The following is a 19,400-nucleotide window of genomic DNA, read 5'->3' on the forward strand; positions in this document are numbered from 1 at the left end:
AAGAATATGCACCATCTCAAATTTTGACATCAGGCACCCTGACAAGATGCCCTTATTGTTTGAGTTGATATTGTGCTTTTTTGGTACATATTGTCAAACAAATTGCAATAAATCTAAATGCTACAAACCAATGAGCGCACTGCATACGGACCCTGGAGGTCTGGCATTTTGGAGAATTTGCCTACTTTGTCCTGTTGGTAATCCAACTTCATGCCCTTTACTGTTAAGCTAGTAATGCATATTCTTGCTGCACTCTGTTTTGTGCTGTACTGTTTTATTTATTTTGCTTATTTTGCAGAGACAAAACAACAGGAACAACATCTGAATATGTAGCTTATGGGGGGAAAGTCTCTCTCACCCAATAATATGTGGTGTTGCAAAAATGTTGGGGTTCAAGTGTATTTGTTAATTCCACCTTAAAAAATACAGCTTAATACATTTTGTTTCTCTCAGGACCAGAACAACTGACAAAGCATCAGACAAAATATAAAATGTTTTATTCAACTAATTAAGCTAGAAAATACAACTCAAAAGGAGAAACCCCACTTCTACAGTAATTACGACTGATTGGCTTCTCCGGGAGAAAAACAATGCGCATGTCTCAGTATTTACGGCAAAGGAAATCCCGCATGTGATTGGATGAGCTGCCAAGTTCTTCTACACTGTATGAGTCTCCTCACCGACAGTCTGCATCTGTAGCTGCTGTCCGGGGACAAACTGAGCGGTCAAATCACAGCAGTTGTCCGGTTAGAAGAAGAATATGCTTCATAAACTGTAACCCGTCCAAGGGAAAGAACCGCAGTCTTATAAGATTCAAGAGCAGGTAAGCCGAGTCGGTATTCTTCAAAAAAAAATGGAAAGTCTGTGTCGAAGAACTTCCCGTTTCTGAGCCAAGGACTAGCAAGAAGTGAGAGATCTGAATGAATGACAGTCTGTAACTCATCAGGCTAAAAAGTGTTGCGTGTTGGAGTGTCGTGTCAGTTCAACAAACCTATACAAACATTGGGACCGTTCGCTAGTTTGTAATCAAGTTGTTTGCAGAAACTGATGCTCAAATAACGACATCGTCCGCTATGTTTTAGTTCTTAGCTAGCCAAACGCTTGTAGCAGTTGTTAGCTGCTGTCTGTGAGCGACAGCTAAGCTAACCTATTAGCCTGCCACTGTAGCCGGCTTTTGGCATTCCTATTCAGTCTGAATTTATGTGTAAACATTTTTAGTTGGTATACTTTCCTGTTTAACAATAACATCCCTTCTGTCCACTTCCCCACTGAAGTGGAAACAGGGAGAGGGTAAATCATGCGTGCATTTTATCAGTTACACATTAAGCACAATGAAAACATGAGGAGATCACAAAGGTTTCACCATCTCCGCTGAGGTTATTACATTTACAGCATTGTCAGCAGGGTTATTCTGTCAATCCATTACTAACAACAAAGATGCTATTGCTAAAAAGGTAGGAAAGGGTCTTAACTTAACACAAATCAGTGAAAATGTCAGTTTTAAAAACACAATTCTGTGCTCCAGACACTGCTCCTTATGAAGCAACAAGATGAAACAAGTGTGTGTGTTAGAGAGAAGGAGAATAATAACACCTGTCAACAAAGTCACACCCAGGTGTGTAATAACTGTAATTATCTGTCTGTCAATTTCAGGTAACATAATTATACTAATACTTTGTAATATTGTGGAAATTCCATAGGATAGTTTTGATTTATACCAGTGCACTCTGATCCTGGTATAATACACTTCTAAGACCATAAAAATGTTACACGAGTGTGGGTGTGGTGGCTTGCTCAGATTTAGATAGAATGCATGGTGCACAGTACATAAAAGGCTGGCTCTCAGTTGGTGAAGTAATTTCCTGAGTGAAACCCTTGGTTATTAAATTATGCCTAGTTCAGTCAATACAGTCATTATTTTAGAAATTCTTTATATTAGGAGGTCTTCCAGACTCAGTAATGCAAGTTGTAGCCAGACTCAATAGTCTGCATAGATTAGATTGTACTATGTGTCCGGTTTGCCTTGTCTGTAGAATTTAACTTTGGTCTAATATAAAATTAAATTAAAAAAGTTTAGGTTTCAGGTTTCAGGTGCATTACTTACAGTATGAGGAGAAAGTATATTTGATGATGAGAGAAAGTTCACTCATTGTAGTGTACCCACACCGTTAAATGATTTTACAGGATGGGGTTTTTAGTATCAATTAAGAAGACCGTCTTCGGGCTGTGGAAAGTGTCCAGATAGTGAATGCACACTAGTTATTCCAACACTGATTCAAAGCTGTCTCATTACTGATTCTGTGCCAGAATTACTTTGCTACTTGGCAGACACTAAAGGTACGATCCAAGCAATCTCGGCATGTTTTGTTTCCCTTGAGTTGACATGCAGATAGAAGTCCTCGGATGAGGAGAGGTTTCCAGTGAATCAAAGACTGAACTGTTGAGGTTTTATATGTTGTAGAAACACATGGGAACCGAAGGTAGATCTGGATTACCAGAAAATTGTCTTGGACACTACAGTGTGCATAAAAAAAGACCGGAATTCACAGAGGCTGCATCAAGGCTGTTTCCCCTCTGCAAATCAAATCAACAGAGTTAAAATGTTGATTGTATTGTATGTGCCACGTACACAGGCTCAATTCTGCTTTCTAGGCAATGCTTCCTGGATATGTAGTTGTAAGCCAAGACCCGGCCAGCTGGTTGTCTATGCTTGTAATTCCTTTAATCAGATATTCTGCTCAAAGGCAGAGGCACATGATGAGTACACATTGCTTCTGAACAACAAGTCCAGGCCAAATGAAAGTTACTGTCACAGTTTGCCAAGAATTTATAAGGTCAATTTATAACCCGGCTACACTAGCATGACATGACAACTGTTATGTAGCGTACGAGCGTGTGTGTGGCATCTTTGTTTTATCTTAACGACACTTGCTTATCTTATCTCTACTTATGCTATCTCGTGGTTTCCTGTTGGTGATTATTACTATGATAACATGGGTGGACAAGCAAGAACAGTGTCTTCAGCAATGGAGGAGGGAAGGAAGGAAGGAAAGTATTTGCAGTGCAGATGAGCGCAGTTTGTCGCATTAACTGTTCCTGACTTTGTTCTCTTTGTTCTTTCACCCTCTGAGCTCAGCTGAACAATGTTCCAGGCTGCGAAATCATTCAGAGGAGTTATTTGTTGGTTCATGCTTCTGTAAATGTTTTACATTATAGTAGACTGAACAGGTTTGGGTGTTGAACTGTTGGTCAGGAAAATAATCAGCAGATTAAATGATAAGAAAATAATGGTTAGCCTACTTAGAGCCCTACTGGTGTTTTTGTTTTTTACAGCTGACTGCATTTGACCGTAGTTTACCCGCATGTCTTGTAATTGAATGCAATACTGCTTTTAAGAGTTCTGCCAGCCTGCGTCACAAACCTGCAAGGAACTAAAATAGAAACTGCACTCGGCATTGCTTGTGTTTCTATTCCCCACATAATGTGCTTACAGGTCCAGTTGCAGTTCCTTTATGTCAGATCTTGTCATCAGGCAAAACGTACCACTTGTTTTATCAAAAGAATGTCAGCTAGATGATAAAGTTGATGAAAACGTGAGCTTAGTATTTGGGTTGAGAAGTTATCTTTGGCTGTGTATCCTTTGTGGTCTGCTTTGCTCTTTTTGTAACACGGTGATGTTTGAACAATGTGGTATTATAGACATTAATATCTATAGTGTAAGATAGCATGATGGTATATCTACGATATGTGGTGATTTAAAGCTGTTCTTTAAATCTCAATAACTATCAACAGAGGGAACAAAGCTGTATTTTTTTTTTTTTGTCTACAACTTACAAAGGTATATCAGAGGAGCTTTTTCAGGCCTCTTTCTGCACCCACCACAACACAGAACAACACAATATAGCAGCGAAGCACAGGTCACATGCATGACATACCAGTTACAATGATGATACTATTCCAGGCCACCAACAGCAAGCTGAAAGAAGGGTAGGGGCCCTCGTGTGACGTGAGTATGCAGTGATGATTGTTGATGTGGTATCGTTTTAGGTTTTGTATATACATTTTTATGTATCCTTTTCACTCCCAGAATATTTGAAATTATTTACTTTTTTTCCGTCAGGTTTGCTCTGTAGATGCAGATACTTAAGTGATATTCCACATGTGATTTCTTGGGAGTTTTGCCACCAGAGTGTGATACACGCCATCTGCCTGTTTTTCCCATCTTACTTGTCTGTCTGTGATGTCACCATGATTTAGTTTGTTTCTTCATGTGGAGCTCATTGCGACAAGGATTATGACAATCTTTAAAAGCTTTGTTTTCAGATCACGCACTAAATCGCTTCTGTCCACATCCAGATTAATGACTGTCCACTGCTGTCAGCGTTTGTAATCTTTGAGTGTTCAACTGTCCATGCACTTCAAGTGCATTTATAGGCTTCTGTGTGTTCAGTGGGCCGGCAGTCTTCGCTGATTATAGCTTGACGTCATATCGAGGTGCGATAAGGGTGCTGATGATGTCACAAGTGTAAAGGTTGTGGTAGCAGTGCACTTAAGGTCTTAGGTCTTGATTGTCAGAGGCCAAGAGTATCTTAACCTCAAAGCAATAAATTACAACGTGTTGATAGCAAGGAATAGTTTCATTTTCATCAAATTGACATGAGTGGATTTTGGATTTTTGATCTTTTTAAATCTTGTGGCAAGCAAACTGTAAGAGACGGCCATAAGCATTTGTTATGATGTCCCCAAACTCATAGAATATGAGTTGGTTATGTATCTCAGAAACATTTTAGAATTAAAAACAGGTAAAAAAAAATCTAAAAATACACTTTTTTTGCAAAGAGTCCCAATAGAACAGCTCTCACTACAGCTGGCTTGTGAATCCATTGTAATTATCCCAACCTTGAAAACACCAAACTAGTCAATGTTTTGTCTCTTTCCTTTCTCAACAGCTTTTCACCAGTGCACCTTCCAGACCAGTTTACTGTACAACATGTTGTCCAGGTTGAGGACAACCTTATCCCTGCGGCCTTGTGTCTCTGTTTGCAGATGGGCACACACCAAAGAGAAGGGCAAGCCACTCATGCTCAACCCTCGCACCAATAAAGTGAGTGGATCACTTTTAAATTGTGTGTGTGTGTGTGTGTGTGTGTGAGAACATTTGAAACATGATAGTCCAACAGATGGCTGCTTTATGAATATGTTTTGCAGCAATGTCAGCCCATTTGTTGGAGATCTTTGCCCATTATGTCTTGTTATGAAGTAGGTTAATTAGCATATGTGTTTTATGTACCAGGGTGGAAAATAATTGTGATGAATGTCAGAATTTTTTAATATTATTTGGTTATGATGGAGAACTGAATACGAGGACACTGACTGTAATTCATAACTAGATTATATAGAATATAAAGTGTTGTTCTTTTGACCAAGGTTTAGGCTGTTAATGATTAAGTTTTTCTTACATCCTCCCTCCTTAAATTTTTCCCTCCTTTCCCAGTGCTGTCACTCCTTTATCTCCAAGGAATTGACAATATTTCTGTTTATATCCCAGGATAAGAATAGCAAGAGAGCTGTGTTGTAATGTGACAGAAAGAGATTGACGTGAAGGTTCTGACATTTCATTGGACTACATATCTGTAGGAACACAAATAATTCAGCAGTTTAGCCATTTTAGTTGATTCCCAATATTATTTTACAAGAACTAGATTAAGCCAACATTCACAGGTAACAATTACCAAATGTAACTTTAAAAAAATTAAGCCTACTGTTCAGTCCTTTGGTATAGCCTGGTCCTCTCCAGCACATTGAAACAAATTACACAGAACAGTGTGCGTTGTTTTTACAGTTATGAAAATGTGGTGTTATAAAGTGCAGGCAATAACTGCATCAGCCCCTAATATACTCCCAAGCGGACATGTACACAGCTGTGGTCACCACGGACGCGTTTATACTACTTTCTGAAGTCTGCTTAGAGGACGTGTTCCACACATGTGCAGTAGATCAGCATTGTAGCGCAGTACGTACGGTCACAACAAACTGGTATGGTATGAGGATGTCCGCACAAAGCCTACGTATACACCTTCTGATGATGAAATTTATATCACGTGGACACTAGCATACTCGCTGACACGGAAAGTATTAACACCGGCTTTACTCATATCCCTAGGCCAGTGATTGATAGTACCGAACAACTAGAAAAACTTGCCAATGGCATCAGAGCCAAAAGTTTTTCATCAGCTGGCTAGTGGCCACTGTTAATATTCCTCTGCTGTCTGACTCAGGCTAGCTTCCAACACTTAAACGGAGATCTTAAGGGGATTTCAGGTATTTAAGATGTTGAAATAATAACTAGGTCATTTTAATCTTTTCAAATCAGCTGTGTTCAACTCATTTTTTAAAATACAGGAATCAGGATTGTTAGCAATGAACATACGAGTAACTAAAACTAAAAACATGCTTTGCTATTTCTTCACAGCTGCCCGACTAATTTAGAGGAAATGAATATTTTTTTTAACCAGGCACTTTGTCTTACACTACAATTGCTGACACTTTCCAACATCATTTCCTTCCTGAAGCTCGGATGTGAACAGTCTGACAGTTTTGATAGAGAAATGATTAGCTGTTAAAGAGTAACTAAATATAAAGCTGCAAAACATTGGCTGAATATTTCAAGTTTCATGTTGGATTTCTGACTGCACCCAGCATTACTGTTGGATGTAGTCATAAAAGTGTTAAATCTTGACCAAGCAACCTTTCTATTTGCAGTGGTTTCTTTTTAAATTTAGGGTGTTTATTACTGCACTGCAAAAATATCAAAATGTCCTTTTTAACTTTACATTTTTTGTTTTTTAATATTTTGTGTCTTTTTTTTTAAATTTAAAGTCATTCTACTTTTTTTATTTTCCTTCTCATTTTCTTTTTAAATGCTGTGTTTTGTCCCATGTAAAGCACTCTGAACCGCTTTTGTGTTTGGAAGTGTTGTACAAACAAACTTTGCTTTCCTTGGCATTCACTTGCTACTACTCACTAACCACTAACCGCACCCACCAGTGCTGCTCTTTCTGCAACACTGCAGTACGGTGGAGACTTCAAGAGACCAAACAAACACGATTTTCAGCTGGTGTTAAGTTGCTCTTTAAAACCTATTTATAACCCATTACAGACGTCTATCACAGTGTTTGGTGCCTTGCATTTAACATTGTTGATTCATGCTGTGAATTTTTCTTGCTAGTAGTGGTTTCCTGTCAGATTTTTAAATACTGGACTAATGACATTTGTAATATGAGGTCGGAGCTGCTTGAAGAGACATGACCTCACGATGCAGGTTATGCTTAACTTAGACGAGAAACGTTGTGCTAAATATAGACATTCCAACCTATATGTAAACTGTTCCCTGTCTAACTAACTGATGATCCTAGGAGTACACACAGCAACTACAGTACATGCCCACTGCACCTGATTACAACTGTTTGGATCTAGTTTAGAAACTCACCCTAGCTTTGCCGCTCAAAACTAACTCAAATCTTCTTTCCCAATGCTTTTTCACACTTGAGGCCACAGGCTTTTTTCATACTCTTCTTCTGTGAGCAGTATTGCTGTCTGGTTATGACATTGTAGGGCTGCAACTAATTGTTTACATTATCGATTAATCTGCCGATTTATTTTCTAGATTAATCATTTTGTCTATAAAATGTCAGAAAATTGTGAAAAATGTCTGTTATAATTTCTTAGGGCCCATGCATGGTGACGTCATCAAATGTCTTGTTTTATCCAATCAGCAGTCCAAAAATCCAAAGAAATTCAGTTTTCTATCATGTATGAGACATAAAAGCCTCAATTCCTCACATTTGAGAAGCTACAACCAGAAAATTTTTGGCATTTTGTTTAATAAATGACTAAAACGATTATTCAATTATCAAAATAGTTGCAGATTAATTTTCTGTCAATTGATTAAGCGCCTAATCGTTGTAGCTCTTGCGATTTGTATTTAGATGGAAGTTAAACTCTTGAATTTCTCTTGTTAAAAGTCATTAAAAAACAACAAAAAAATTAGCAGCGTGTTGGTTACTCATAGGGATACTTTTATACTGGCCAGAATAGATGTGACTTGCATTAGCAGACCACTTCGTCATGACTCACATTACTCATCACACCTTGTTTATTGTTTATCACACTGTCAGTCAGCCTAAACCAAATTTCTAATGTTATTTATTAGTGAGACACTGCATTTACACCATCTAACCTCAAAACAAATTCTTCTTGGTAAAATTTGTTGGTGAGATAATGAATGATCTGTTTTGGACAATTTCATTAAAGGACCAGTGTGTAAGATTTTAGTGGCATCTAGCGGGGAGGTTTCAGATTGCAAAAAACTGAATACCCCTCCCCTCTCCCTCCCCTTTCAAGTGTGTAGGAGAACCTATGGTGGCCACGAAACTCATGAAAAACAGAAAGGGCTCTCTCTAGAGCCAGTGTTTGGTTTGTTCATTCTGGGCTACTGTAGAAAAATGGCGGTGCAACGTGGCGGGCTCTGTGGAAGGGGACCCGCTCCCTATGTAGATATAAAGGGCTCCTTTTAAGGTAACGAAAACACAACTATTATTAGTTTCATTCGATTATACACTTGGCAAAAACATACTTGTGAATATTATATTCCAGTTCTGCCAAGTTCATTCTGCTAGATGCCATTAAATCTTACACACTGGTACTTTAAAACATGTATCTGATGAAAGATGATGTAAATCAATTATTTCATGTCAAAAGTACACCTTGAAATGTAGTTTTGATGGAATAAATATCATTAAGAAATGCGTATGAACAAACAGTATAAATTTATAGTATAAATAAAGTTTTTCAGCAATTGCATCATTTTGCAGTTTATAGATTAGGCTTTTTGTGAATGACTGAAAACCCGTAAAATGAATGCTGATTAGTTGAGCTGAAAAAAAGAATCCTTTAGTCAAAGTTTTTTTTTTTCTAGCAAAAATACCAAAAATACGTTTGTTATCGCTTTTAATTCTTAGTATGTTTGTGTCTCTTTGGGTGTTTGGGTTTTTGTCTGTTGGTCAGACATAACAAGACATCTGAGCATATCACCTTGGGCTTTAGGGAATCGTGGGGGGGCATTTTTCTCCATTTTCTGATATTTTTAGAGGCCAAACAATTGATCGATTAAAGTAATGGCAGATTAATCGATAATGAAAATAGATGCTGTTTTCAAATAATTGTTCAATCGCAATTTCAACATTTAAGTCAAGATTACAATCAAAATCACATTTCAGAGGTTTGCAGCATGTTGCATTATGTTAAGAGGAATTGAGCACTAGAGCCGAGTGAAGTGAAATGCTCTATCAGCATTACTCAGCATTTTGCCAGGGGAGCCCCCAGCATTCAATGCTCTCACAACATAATCAGCCCCTTCTCCAGCCCCAGACATTATGGCTTCCATGTGTTACGTCCATATTTCTTTCAGGGCTGAGCTCGTAACCCCAGATACACATCCATGCACATACACACGAAAACACCCCTCACCTCCCTCATCCCCTCTTTCGTAGAAAGGGTGTTTCTGCCTTCAGTGTTCTTTATTGGCTTCTTGGCGGTGACTCCCCTCTATTACCTCCTTTCTTTCCTTCCCCCTCCTGAGAAATTGCTTTCATGTGGTCTCCTCACTTTCCTCAGCTGACATTTTCTCATTTTAAGAGTCAATAGGTCAACCTGGTCTAAAGGCTCATTAGTATTGCAGTGTGCCCTCTAGTGACAAAATTACATCACAGAATGTGAACATTTTCTGTAGCAGGGATTCTGAAAATTTGTACAGTGATTCAGAATATTTTATTTTGAGTAGGAATATTGATAATTCTAAGTATAAAATGTTAAAGCAGTACGAATACTTGAATCTATGTCAGAAACATGTGAAATGATGTCCATGTACTGCACACAACACTAGTATGAGAAGCACCCCAAAAGCAAGGTCAAAATATTTGTGAGACCAACTTTCAATAGAGTGAATACTTTATTGCCACAGTTTGTATTTTACTCATAAGGTTTGATTTTTCACGTCCTGTAAGCAGAGATATCTACGCACCCACCACCATTATTTAATTTAGACAATATGTGGAATAAACAGATGACTCCCTAGTCTCTCTACAAGAAATGTTTAGGATTCAGTATTAAACCTGTGAAAACGTAACATCCAAACAGGCCCTCCATGCTCACTCATCTCTTCTTTCTCTCCGCAGGGAATGGCCTTTTCTTTACAGGAGCGACAGATATTGGGGATACATGGTCTGTTGCCTCCCAAAGTGGAAACGCAAGACATTCAGGCCATGCGCTTCCAGAATAATCTTAAGAAAATCAGTGATCCCCTACAAAAGTAAGGACATAGTTAGCTCAAAGCTGGGTATTTGTTTTGTCATTAATACTTTAGATATTTAAAGATCTCCTCATAATTTTACTCATTGTTTTCCTCTTGTTTTCCTACTCATCCTTCCTCTTTTTCCCCCATTCCTGCTCAACTCAATTATACTGTGTAACTTCTCCTCTCTCCTTCCTGTTGTTTTCCTTACAGGTACGTCTACCTGATGGGCATCCAGGAGAGAAATGAGAGGCTCTTCTATAGAGTGCTGATGGAAGACATAGAGGAATTGATGCCAATAGTCTACACTCCCACTGTAGGCCTTGCCTGTACACAGTATGGACACATCTTTAGAAGACCCAAGTAAGGATGCTGTGAATATCAAAAATCAACTACAACGAACTTTTGCCTACTGTCTCTGCCTCTTAATGTAGGATTTACATTGCTTGTTTACGTTATGTATTAATGGTAAAAAAAATAAGTATCTGCCTCAAAGATCCAGCGTCAGTTGAGCTATAATGCTAACATGATCCTTAAATTAGAAAACTATCTTCTTTTTCTCTCCAGAGGCTTGTTCATCTCCATTCGGGACAGAGGACACATCCGCTCTATCCTGGATAACTGGCCGGAGACTAACGTTGCAGTGAGTACGCTAACACTGCACCACTGTAACACCTTTTCAGCTAAAATCTCAGTGTAGAAAAGACTCCTCATTCATCCCTCCAAAACCCACAGACTGAGGATCTTAGAGGTGAATCATGAATATATTTACTTATGGACCCTGTGGCTATAGAAGTATGAATGTAAATCAGAGTCTAGAGAAGTCTCGTCGATTGACCCATTACTGTCCACATCTCTCCCATTTACCCAGCTACGGTTTTGTTTAGTAATTGCTCTTAGCTGTGTGCTTTTAAAATACTAATCTGCAATTTTGCTGACTGATGTATTTCTTTCTCCACCCTCTTTTCTCTCTCTCTGTAGGCTGTAGTAGTAACTGATGGAGAGCGTATTTTAGGATTAGGGGACCTGGGTGTTTACGGCATGGGTATCCCTGTCGGAAAGCTCTGCCTGTACACCGCCTGTGCTGGCATTAGACCTGAGAGATGTCTGCCCGTGGTGATAGATGTTGGCACAGACAATGAGGTAGGAAGGCTATGTGTATGCACTCTGTATACTGTTTATGTGTTTATAAATCCCTCAGGAAAAGTAAGATACCTTATCATCCTTTTCATGTTTGTTCTTGCTGTCCAACCAGACTCTCCTCCAGGATCCACTGTACATGGGCCTGTACCAGAAGCGAGACCGTTCTCAAGCCTACGATGATCTGATTGATGAGTTCATGGATGCTGTGGTTGACAAGTACGGACAGGACACACTGATCCAGTTTGAGGACTTTGGGAACCATAATGCCTTCCGCTTCCTCAGGAAGTACAGGGAGAAGTACTGCACCTTCAACGACGATATCCAAGGTTCTTATATAACCCTTCACACAGCACTTTGGAGTTGTACTTTGTCTTATATTATGCGTATATTGCACACATGATTCTGTCTCAGTGATTACCTGCCATTTTTGGAGGAGAATGGCACCACCTAAATATTCCACACACAGTTCCTACAAATTACCTTTCCATGTAATAGTTTATTGTTGGAGGCCACTTTTAAATAAGATTTTAGATTATCTACCTTCCGGGCAGAGTCCAAAAAACTTCCTTTAAATGAATAATCTATTACAGTGAACATGTTGTGACCTTTAAGTGGCATTTCTGCTGCAAGGTAATGCAATTCCGAGCAGGGACGATTATACAAATTCACCTGTGGTGAGTTTATGGAACAGCTATAATTTGAGAATTGGGTGCTGAAACACATTATAAAACAACAAGCACTGACAAAAATAAAGTGCATGAATTTCTAATCTCAGTCAAGTTTTAATTCTCTGTTGGTATTCATCCTACCTTACCTACACTAATAAGGATACAAATAAGTATAATATTGTTGCCATCAAGGCAGAGACTTCATTGTTAAATGTTGTGTGTTTCTAGGTACTGCATCTGTAGCCCTAGCTGGTCTGTTAGCAGCTCAGAGAGCTGTTGGCAAGCCCATCACTGAACACCGGGTGCTTTTCCTGGGAGCTGGAGAGGTAGGCTAATATTTATCAGTCAGTCCTGGTCTCTTGTTTTTTGTTTGTTTGTTTTCTCTCTTCTTCCCAATTCGATATGTGAAAATCCCATTTATCAAAATAAGAAAACTGGACCACAGTAAGAGTCATACTGCCCCCTGCTGACCACAGATGACAATACAGATGAAAAAAGTGGTCCCATATTACTAAAAAACTTAAAGGATTTAAGTTCTCAATTTTTCAAGTATGTCTTAATACAAAAGTCAGGCACCCATATGAACACTGAAAGAGGTTTTCCTCGTTGTAATCATTCCTTCTGTTCATATTGGCTATTAAAAGATCTCCTTCAAATGCACTTTCAATGTTAGTGATGGGGGCCAAAATCCACAATGTGTCCAAACATTCATTTTGGGCAAAAATACATTTAAAGTTTATCTGAAGCTTATATGAAGCTTCATCAGTCTGAGTTAGTAATATCAAGTGGATATCTGCCACATTTACATCATTTACAGTCTTTTTAGCATCCAATTCCCTCTTTGTGTTTCCTTGGACAGTGTTTCCCTGTTGAGCTGCGGTGGAAGTATAGTAACAAAAAGAGGGACTTTGATACTATAGCTATATTCTATGACAATTGTAATGTTAAAAGATATCTACTTGATTTTACTAATTTGGACGACTGAAGCTTCACATTAGCTTCAGATAAACTTTTCTTTTTTAAGATTATTTATCGGGCTTTTTGCCTTTATTTGAGTCAGTGGAGAGAGACAAGAGGCACAGGGGGAGAGAGAAGAGTATGACATGCAAATGTGGGTCCCATGACATGCAAATTCTGGGAGTCGAACCATGGGCGTTGCAGTTATGTGGTACGCACCTTAACCAGCCTCAGATAAACTTTCAAATACAGTTTTGCACAGAAGGAGGCTTGTGGATTTTTGGCCCCCATTACTTGCACTGTAAGTGCATTAAGGAGTGATATTCCCATTGCCAGTATCAACAGGAGGAATGATTAAGACAAGAAACGCCTATTTCAATTTTGACCATTGTTTTAAAACAGATTTGAAAAATTGTGAACCCATCTTTTAAAAGAATCAAAACTATGTTCAACATTGGTGAGAACTTTTCTGGAAAAATACGGAGCATTTGTTTAGTCATCCTGTTATTTGTAAATGAGGGTTTCAGTTGCTATGCATAGACTGTGTAAGTATTTTTAAGATTAAATTCAATTTTCTTTTCTCCATAGGCTGCTCTTGGTATTGCCAACCTTATTGTCATGGCTATGATGGAGACAGGGATGACCCAAGCTGAGGCTCAAGACAGGATCTGGATGTTTGACAAATATGGGCTACTAGTAAAGGTCAGTGCGAGCGACACAGACATGAAGGACCAGAACATACAGGATTTGTCTATGTGGCTTCCTGTCTGGTATCCTGTATAATTGGTGAACAGAGGTTTTTTACTACATTGTTATTGATTTACTGCATTTGTCTCCAGAACCGAGCGCAGGAAACGGACACCAACCAGGAGGCATTTGTTCACGACAGTCCAGGCAATGTAGAGAGCTTCCTAGATGCTGTTAAAACCATCAAACCCACAGCAATTATTGGTAAAAAAAAAACAAACTTTTTTCACATTTTTTATCTCACTTGCTGTAATGTCATGCTCATTATCCCTCATTATAGAGTGCAAATTTACATTTTGGTGGTTTAACACGTTTGCTTCTCTGCTAGAGCTGTAATGATAGATTACAATTACTCTGCAACTACTGTCTCTCGTAACCTCTTCCAGGTGTGTCAGGAGCTGGAAGACTGTTCACCCATGATGTCATCAAGACCATGGGAGCCCTGAACGAACGACCAATCATCTTTGCCCTTAGTAACCCAACCAATAAAGCAGAGTGCACAGCAGAGGAGGCCTACACACTCACTGATGTACACAGTTCTTTCTGTTATCTGTTGTATCTTTATGTCTCTTTCTTTTTGCATAACTAGTAAATTAAACATTTAGAGTTCAAGTACTGTCAAATCATTATTCCTCTTTTTATCCTCTTCACTCTTCCTCTTTGTTTTTTGATCCATAGGGTAGATGTCTCTTTGCCAGTGGTAGTCCATTTAGTCCAGTGACTCTGAGTGACGGTCGTGTCTACACTCCAGGACAAGGGAACAATGCTTACATCTTCCCAGGTGAAGAGAAAATGAAAAATGAAACAAAATGATGACCATCGGTAGTCTAACTATGGTAAAGCTCATTAGATGATAAAAATAACGCAGTCTGTAAAACATGTGCTCTATGTGCATTGCAGGTGTGGCCCTGGCTGTGATCCTGAGTGGAGTGAGACACATCAGCGATACTGTATTCTTAGAGGCTGCCAAGGTTTGAAGTCCTCACTAAGTATTTCTCCATCTGTTCTTTACACTTACTGAAGCTCATCTTTGCCTCGCTCTCGCCCCGTCCTGCACTTTCTTTGCTGACTCTCATCTAAAAACCCACTTTAACCCTTCGATGTCTCCTTGTTCCTTCTCTTTCTAGACTCTGCCATAACAGCTAACAAGATGAGGAATTTTAAAAGGCTGATCCTGCTTTGCACTTTATCTATCTGTGTTCTTTTGTGCTGCATTTGACTCAATAACAATGCAAATTAATCTAAGGCACAAAAATCACAATATAATTTCTTATCAGCAGTGTTTTTTCAACATCGAAACGTTTTTGCATGAAGACACTGTCATTATAGTGGTAATAATAGTAGTAGTGGTTCGGTCATTTCTGTCACTTTTCTTATTTCTTCTTATTATTTTTGTCATGTTTTTCTCATTCTGAAGCACAGATTATATTTATGATTTCACACTAGTGTGGCTGCCAAACAACAAAGAAACATGCTGTAGGAAAATAATAGCAGTAGTCTCTTTGTTTGTGTGTGATGGACCCTAGAAGTTCATCGTTAGCCCTAACAGTATTTTTACTCCCTTCAGACCCTCGCGGAGCAGGTGACAGTTAAAGAACTTGAAGAAGGCAGACTCTACCCTCCTCTCTCCAACATCAGAGAGGTTTCGCTCCAGATGGCTGTCAAGGCAAGTCTGGAGATAATAACATCTCTTCTAAGCAAAACCGAAAGCCTCAACTTTAATTGGATGATTCGGTTTTTGATTAACCTGTTAATACTAGTCCGAACCTTAACTATTCCTGCCTAAATTCAGCCTCTTCTATCATTATCTTATTTGACAAATCTTGTTCCACAACAGCCTGACAAACTAAGTAAGCTATAACATTACAACAACTTCTCTAGGTGAAACTTTGATGACCCGACTTTGCTGCCAGTTCAGTTTTGGCCACTTTTAGTCAGTTTATTTATTTATTACTTATTTATTAATATTCATTTTTTCTCTGTAGTATTTGTGTTCTGCTGTCTCTGTTTGCGTCTGCTTCATAGTGTGAGTCCATACTAAACAATCTCTTTCTTACCATAGGTGGTGGAATATGTCTATACTAAAGGTATGGCGTTCCGCTACCCTGAGCCTGTGGACAAAGACGCCTTCGTACGTGCAACTGTGTGGAACACCAACTATGACTCCTTCCTGCCAGACACCTATGACTGGCCAGGTGTCAGCTACAGTCCTAAAACTAAGTAGAAGTACAACAAACCCTCACTATGTCCCAAGTCATAATGTCACTCTCTTCCTTTGTTTTCCACTTAAATCTTAGTGACAATCGCTAAAATGACCATAGTTATCTTAGTGCAAACATCAGCTCATGAAAACAGGCAATACTAGCCCCATAATTGCTGCCATGTGCATTTGCACTAGATCAGTCTTTATAAGATCTGTGAAAAGATGAGAGTGGAAGGTGGCACTTGAATGGGAATTATAATTTTTCTCTTCACATCGCAGCTCTGTATCACCTCTGCATCACATGTAAACCCGCACAGCACCTGGAGGGCCACCTGGTGGTTGAAAACAACAGTGCAGAAATCGGGATTTCCTTTTTAGATACATGATAGTTCTCTGTTCCCAGTCCTCTCAAAAACAGCATCAAAATGAAATATATAATAGTAAATTACTACTAGAAATTCTATGTGATTGCTATACAGTATACTCTGGCGAGCAGAAACTCAGACAATTTAATATTACTTAATATTACGTAAGATTACTTACATTGTATGTAACAGTAGAGATGACTCTATGGCTTCTGCTTCATGTGAGTTATTGTCTATAATCATTTAGTTTACCTGGCAGTAGGACACATGCAATTTTAAGAGTTAGTTTTTCACTCCATGTTTAATGTTAAGATAACTCCAATAATATGTTTGTTTTCTTGTGCACTCCTAAAGAGAACTTCTGTTAGAAAATGAAAGTTCTTTAATTAAATAACCAATTCACTTACTATCAATCTTCATGCACACATTTCCAAATGGGTTTCTACATTGCCTTTTCTCACATCAGGTGGGTCTCTGGTGGCTGAAAACATCTTTTAAGTGGTTATCAGAGGGTGCAGTGGTGCAGAGGGTTACAGAGTTCGGCCTTTTTTGTGCAAACTAGGAGAGAAAGAGAGGGAACAGTGTAACTCAGGGGACAAACGAAGTACCATTAAGATCTCTTAATGGAAAATGATATTTTATGAAGGGAAACGTATTGAAAATGATATCTAAAAACATTGAAGGAATCTTGCAGCTAGACAGCACTTGAGAAACATTCACTCCGGCATTTTGTTTGTTCGAATGCCCTTGTCATACTGTATTTATTTCTCTGAATTTATTTTATTTTACTTTTGGAGGGTGTATTTAGATGTTTTGCCATTGTGCTGTATATTCATCAACACTCCTTTTTAATGAGTTGTGGTAGAAGTATCCATCCCTAGAAATGAACCCTTTTGCTTAAGTGTGACTACAAATTGAATATAAACCATACCCTGAATATTTAAAGAAACAATGTGTCGTATCAAATGATTGGATAAACATTATTTTTGACATGAATTATATTTTGTTAACTGTACATGCACCTTTGTGGAAACTGTCCGCTGAAAGAGTATTTATAAAGTTGTGTTAAGTACGTCCATGTGTGTTGGTAGGTTCGTGTGTCAGTCTTGTTCCTTAGATCATATTCAACCAGATATCAAAGTTACAGGCTCGGCTTCTATTCTCTGTTCCAATCTTCCATAATTATTCATATTATTCAGTTATTCATAATAACAATCAGATTAATCTTTTTTATTTTTCATCTAGGAATCGAAAGGGGTTAAGGTAGTATGAGAAGTTGACTCATAATTAACACTGGACTATTCAAAATTTGAGTTATATTGCAGAATCATCTTAAAATGGATATCTTGATATTTTAATACGGTTTTCATCCTCATACACGACGATTGTCTCAACAATTTGTACTGACATTATTAACGCACTTGATGCTAAAGGGTAATGGTGGTTACAAGCAGATAGATTGTGTCTAGCAACACATAGTTGTAATGACAACAAGACGTAATGTTAACAAGTCAGTCTGAACCATCTGAAGTATCAATGCAGATTTCTCTATTTTGTATTATTGAGATCATTACAGCACATAAGTTTCACAAGGTCATAACATCCATTTCTTAAAGTCAAAGATCCTCTTAACTATTTTCCAGTTATATTTCACATCCATGTCTGTTTGATTTACTGCCATTTTTTGTTTGTTTGTTTTTTTTTTAACCATGCCATGAATGTCCATAAGATCTTTATTTTTGCTTCATGTTCTAACAGGCTACTGTAATTTGGTGTAAAATGTGAGAATTGAGTAACTTTCACCTCATAAACTCAACACAAACGCACAACCTCCACTGATGAAATGGTTTTTTTTCTCGCTCTCTCTTAAAAAGTTAGACGGTTACTTTAAATTTACCTTACACACTGATGTCATGGGCATTGGCAGTATTGCCAGGATTTTTTTTTTCCAGTCATGCATTAATTCTCAGATAGGTTTGAATGAGATTCTAACCACCTGCATTGAAGTGCCTGCACAACATTTGATATCTGTTCATAATTGCTCCATGCTCCTTGATGTAGAGCTCACAAAATGCTGCAGGCAGAGCTGAAGAAAAACATAGAAGCACTGCTATTATACAAATTACTGTCAGTGTGTATTGTACGAAAACGAAAGTGTGTAGTATCCAACGTGCAGCTTTTGCCCTGATAAACTGTGCAGCTTCAACTTTGCCTTCAACATTTGTATAATGTTGAAGGCAAAGTTTTCTACTCATAACTTTTAAAATAGTTTTATCTTAAAGAAACTATTTAGAGAGTTTTTTTTTAAACTCCATTAATCGTTCATCCAGTTGTTGTAACTGACTGTAATCACCCAGTGAGAGTTTTTACTGTATCAAATAAGAAATTGTTGCTTGGTTTGCTCATGTTATTGTTGCTGTGTCCACATTTCCTCCATATTTCTCCATAAGTGTGCTAAGTACTTTGTGTCTGTGTTTCTAAAATTTATTTTTGTTACACAGTAGAATTGCCTTATGTTTGTATGCAGAGAGCAGCATGTTTGTACTGCTGAATAATACTTTCGTGCTGATTAAAGTGCAGAATAAAAACGTTTACACATGCACCTTTGTCTGCTGATTTTATTGTTTTATGAGACAGAAGAAAGCATTCAGAGCAGAAGTTTTTTTTCTCTGCTGTTGAATAATCACTGTTATTTGTTAATTGATGTAATCCAGTACAAATCTTATATGACACATATTTAGACTGATAAATGTAATTAAACAGTATAAAGACAGGAAATGTGTCTGTTAAGTTATAGGGAGTTTTTTTGTGCTCCTGTTTACTAAATTGGTATCCCAGTTATAAATGAGATGTAAAGATAAGCAGAGAAATTTTAAACGGATTTTTAAATCAAATCAAAGCAGGTTTTAAATGAAACAATAAATTAAAGTTAAACAAGTCCTAAGAGGAAAAAAAGGAATCCGATC

General features: G+C 38.1%; 1 protein-coding gene across 2 annotated transcripts; it reads left to right on the plus strand.

The window, feature by feature from the left end:
- The first annotated feature begins 661 nt into the window (after positions 1-661).
- On the plus strand, positions 662-19,036 carry me2 (malic enzyme 2, NAD(+)-dependent, mitochondrial). Of its 2 annotated transcripts, none has more exons than XM_067612312.1 (15): positions 662-823; positions 4,950-5,104; positions 10,236-10,369; positions 10,565-10,714; positions 10,919-10,994; positions 11,333-11,494; positions 11,607-11,820; positions 12,391-12,488; positions 13,708-13,821; positions 13,959-14,070; positions 14,253-14,395; positions 14,545-14,647; positions 14,767-14,837; positions 15,434-15,532; positions 15,929-19,036. In XM_067612312.1, exons 2-15 carry the CDS (start codon positions 4,991-4,993, stop codon positions 16,088-16,090), a joined length of 1,752 nt encoding a protein of 583 aa, XP_067468413.1. In that variant the 5' UTR covers positions 662-823; positions 4,950-4,990; the 3' UTR covers positions 16,091-19,036. The 2 variants fall into 2 exon arrangements, with proteins under 2 accessions (XP_067468413.1, XP_067468424.1); XM_067612323.1 differs by lacking the exon at positions 662-823 and adding an exon at positions 3,879-4,006.
- Positions 19,037-19,400: the final 364 nt, after the last annotated feature.

This window comes from Thunnus thynnus, chromosome 2 (genome assembly GCF_963924715.1).
Source record: "Thunnus thynnus chromosome 2, fThuThy2.1, whole genome shotgun sequence".
Lineage (NCBI taxonomy): Eukaryota > Metazoa > Chordata > Actinopteri > Scombriformes > Scombridae > Thunnus > Thunnus thynnus.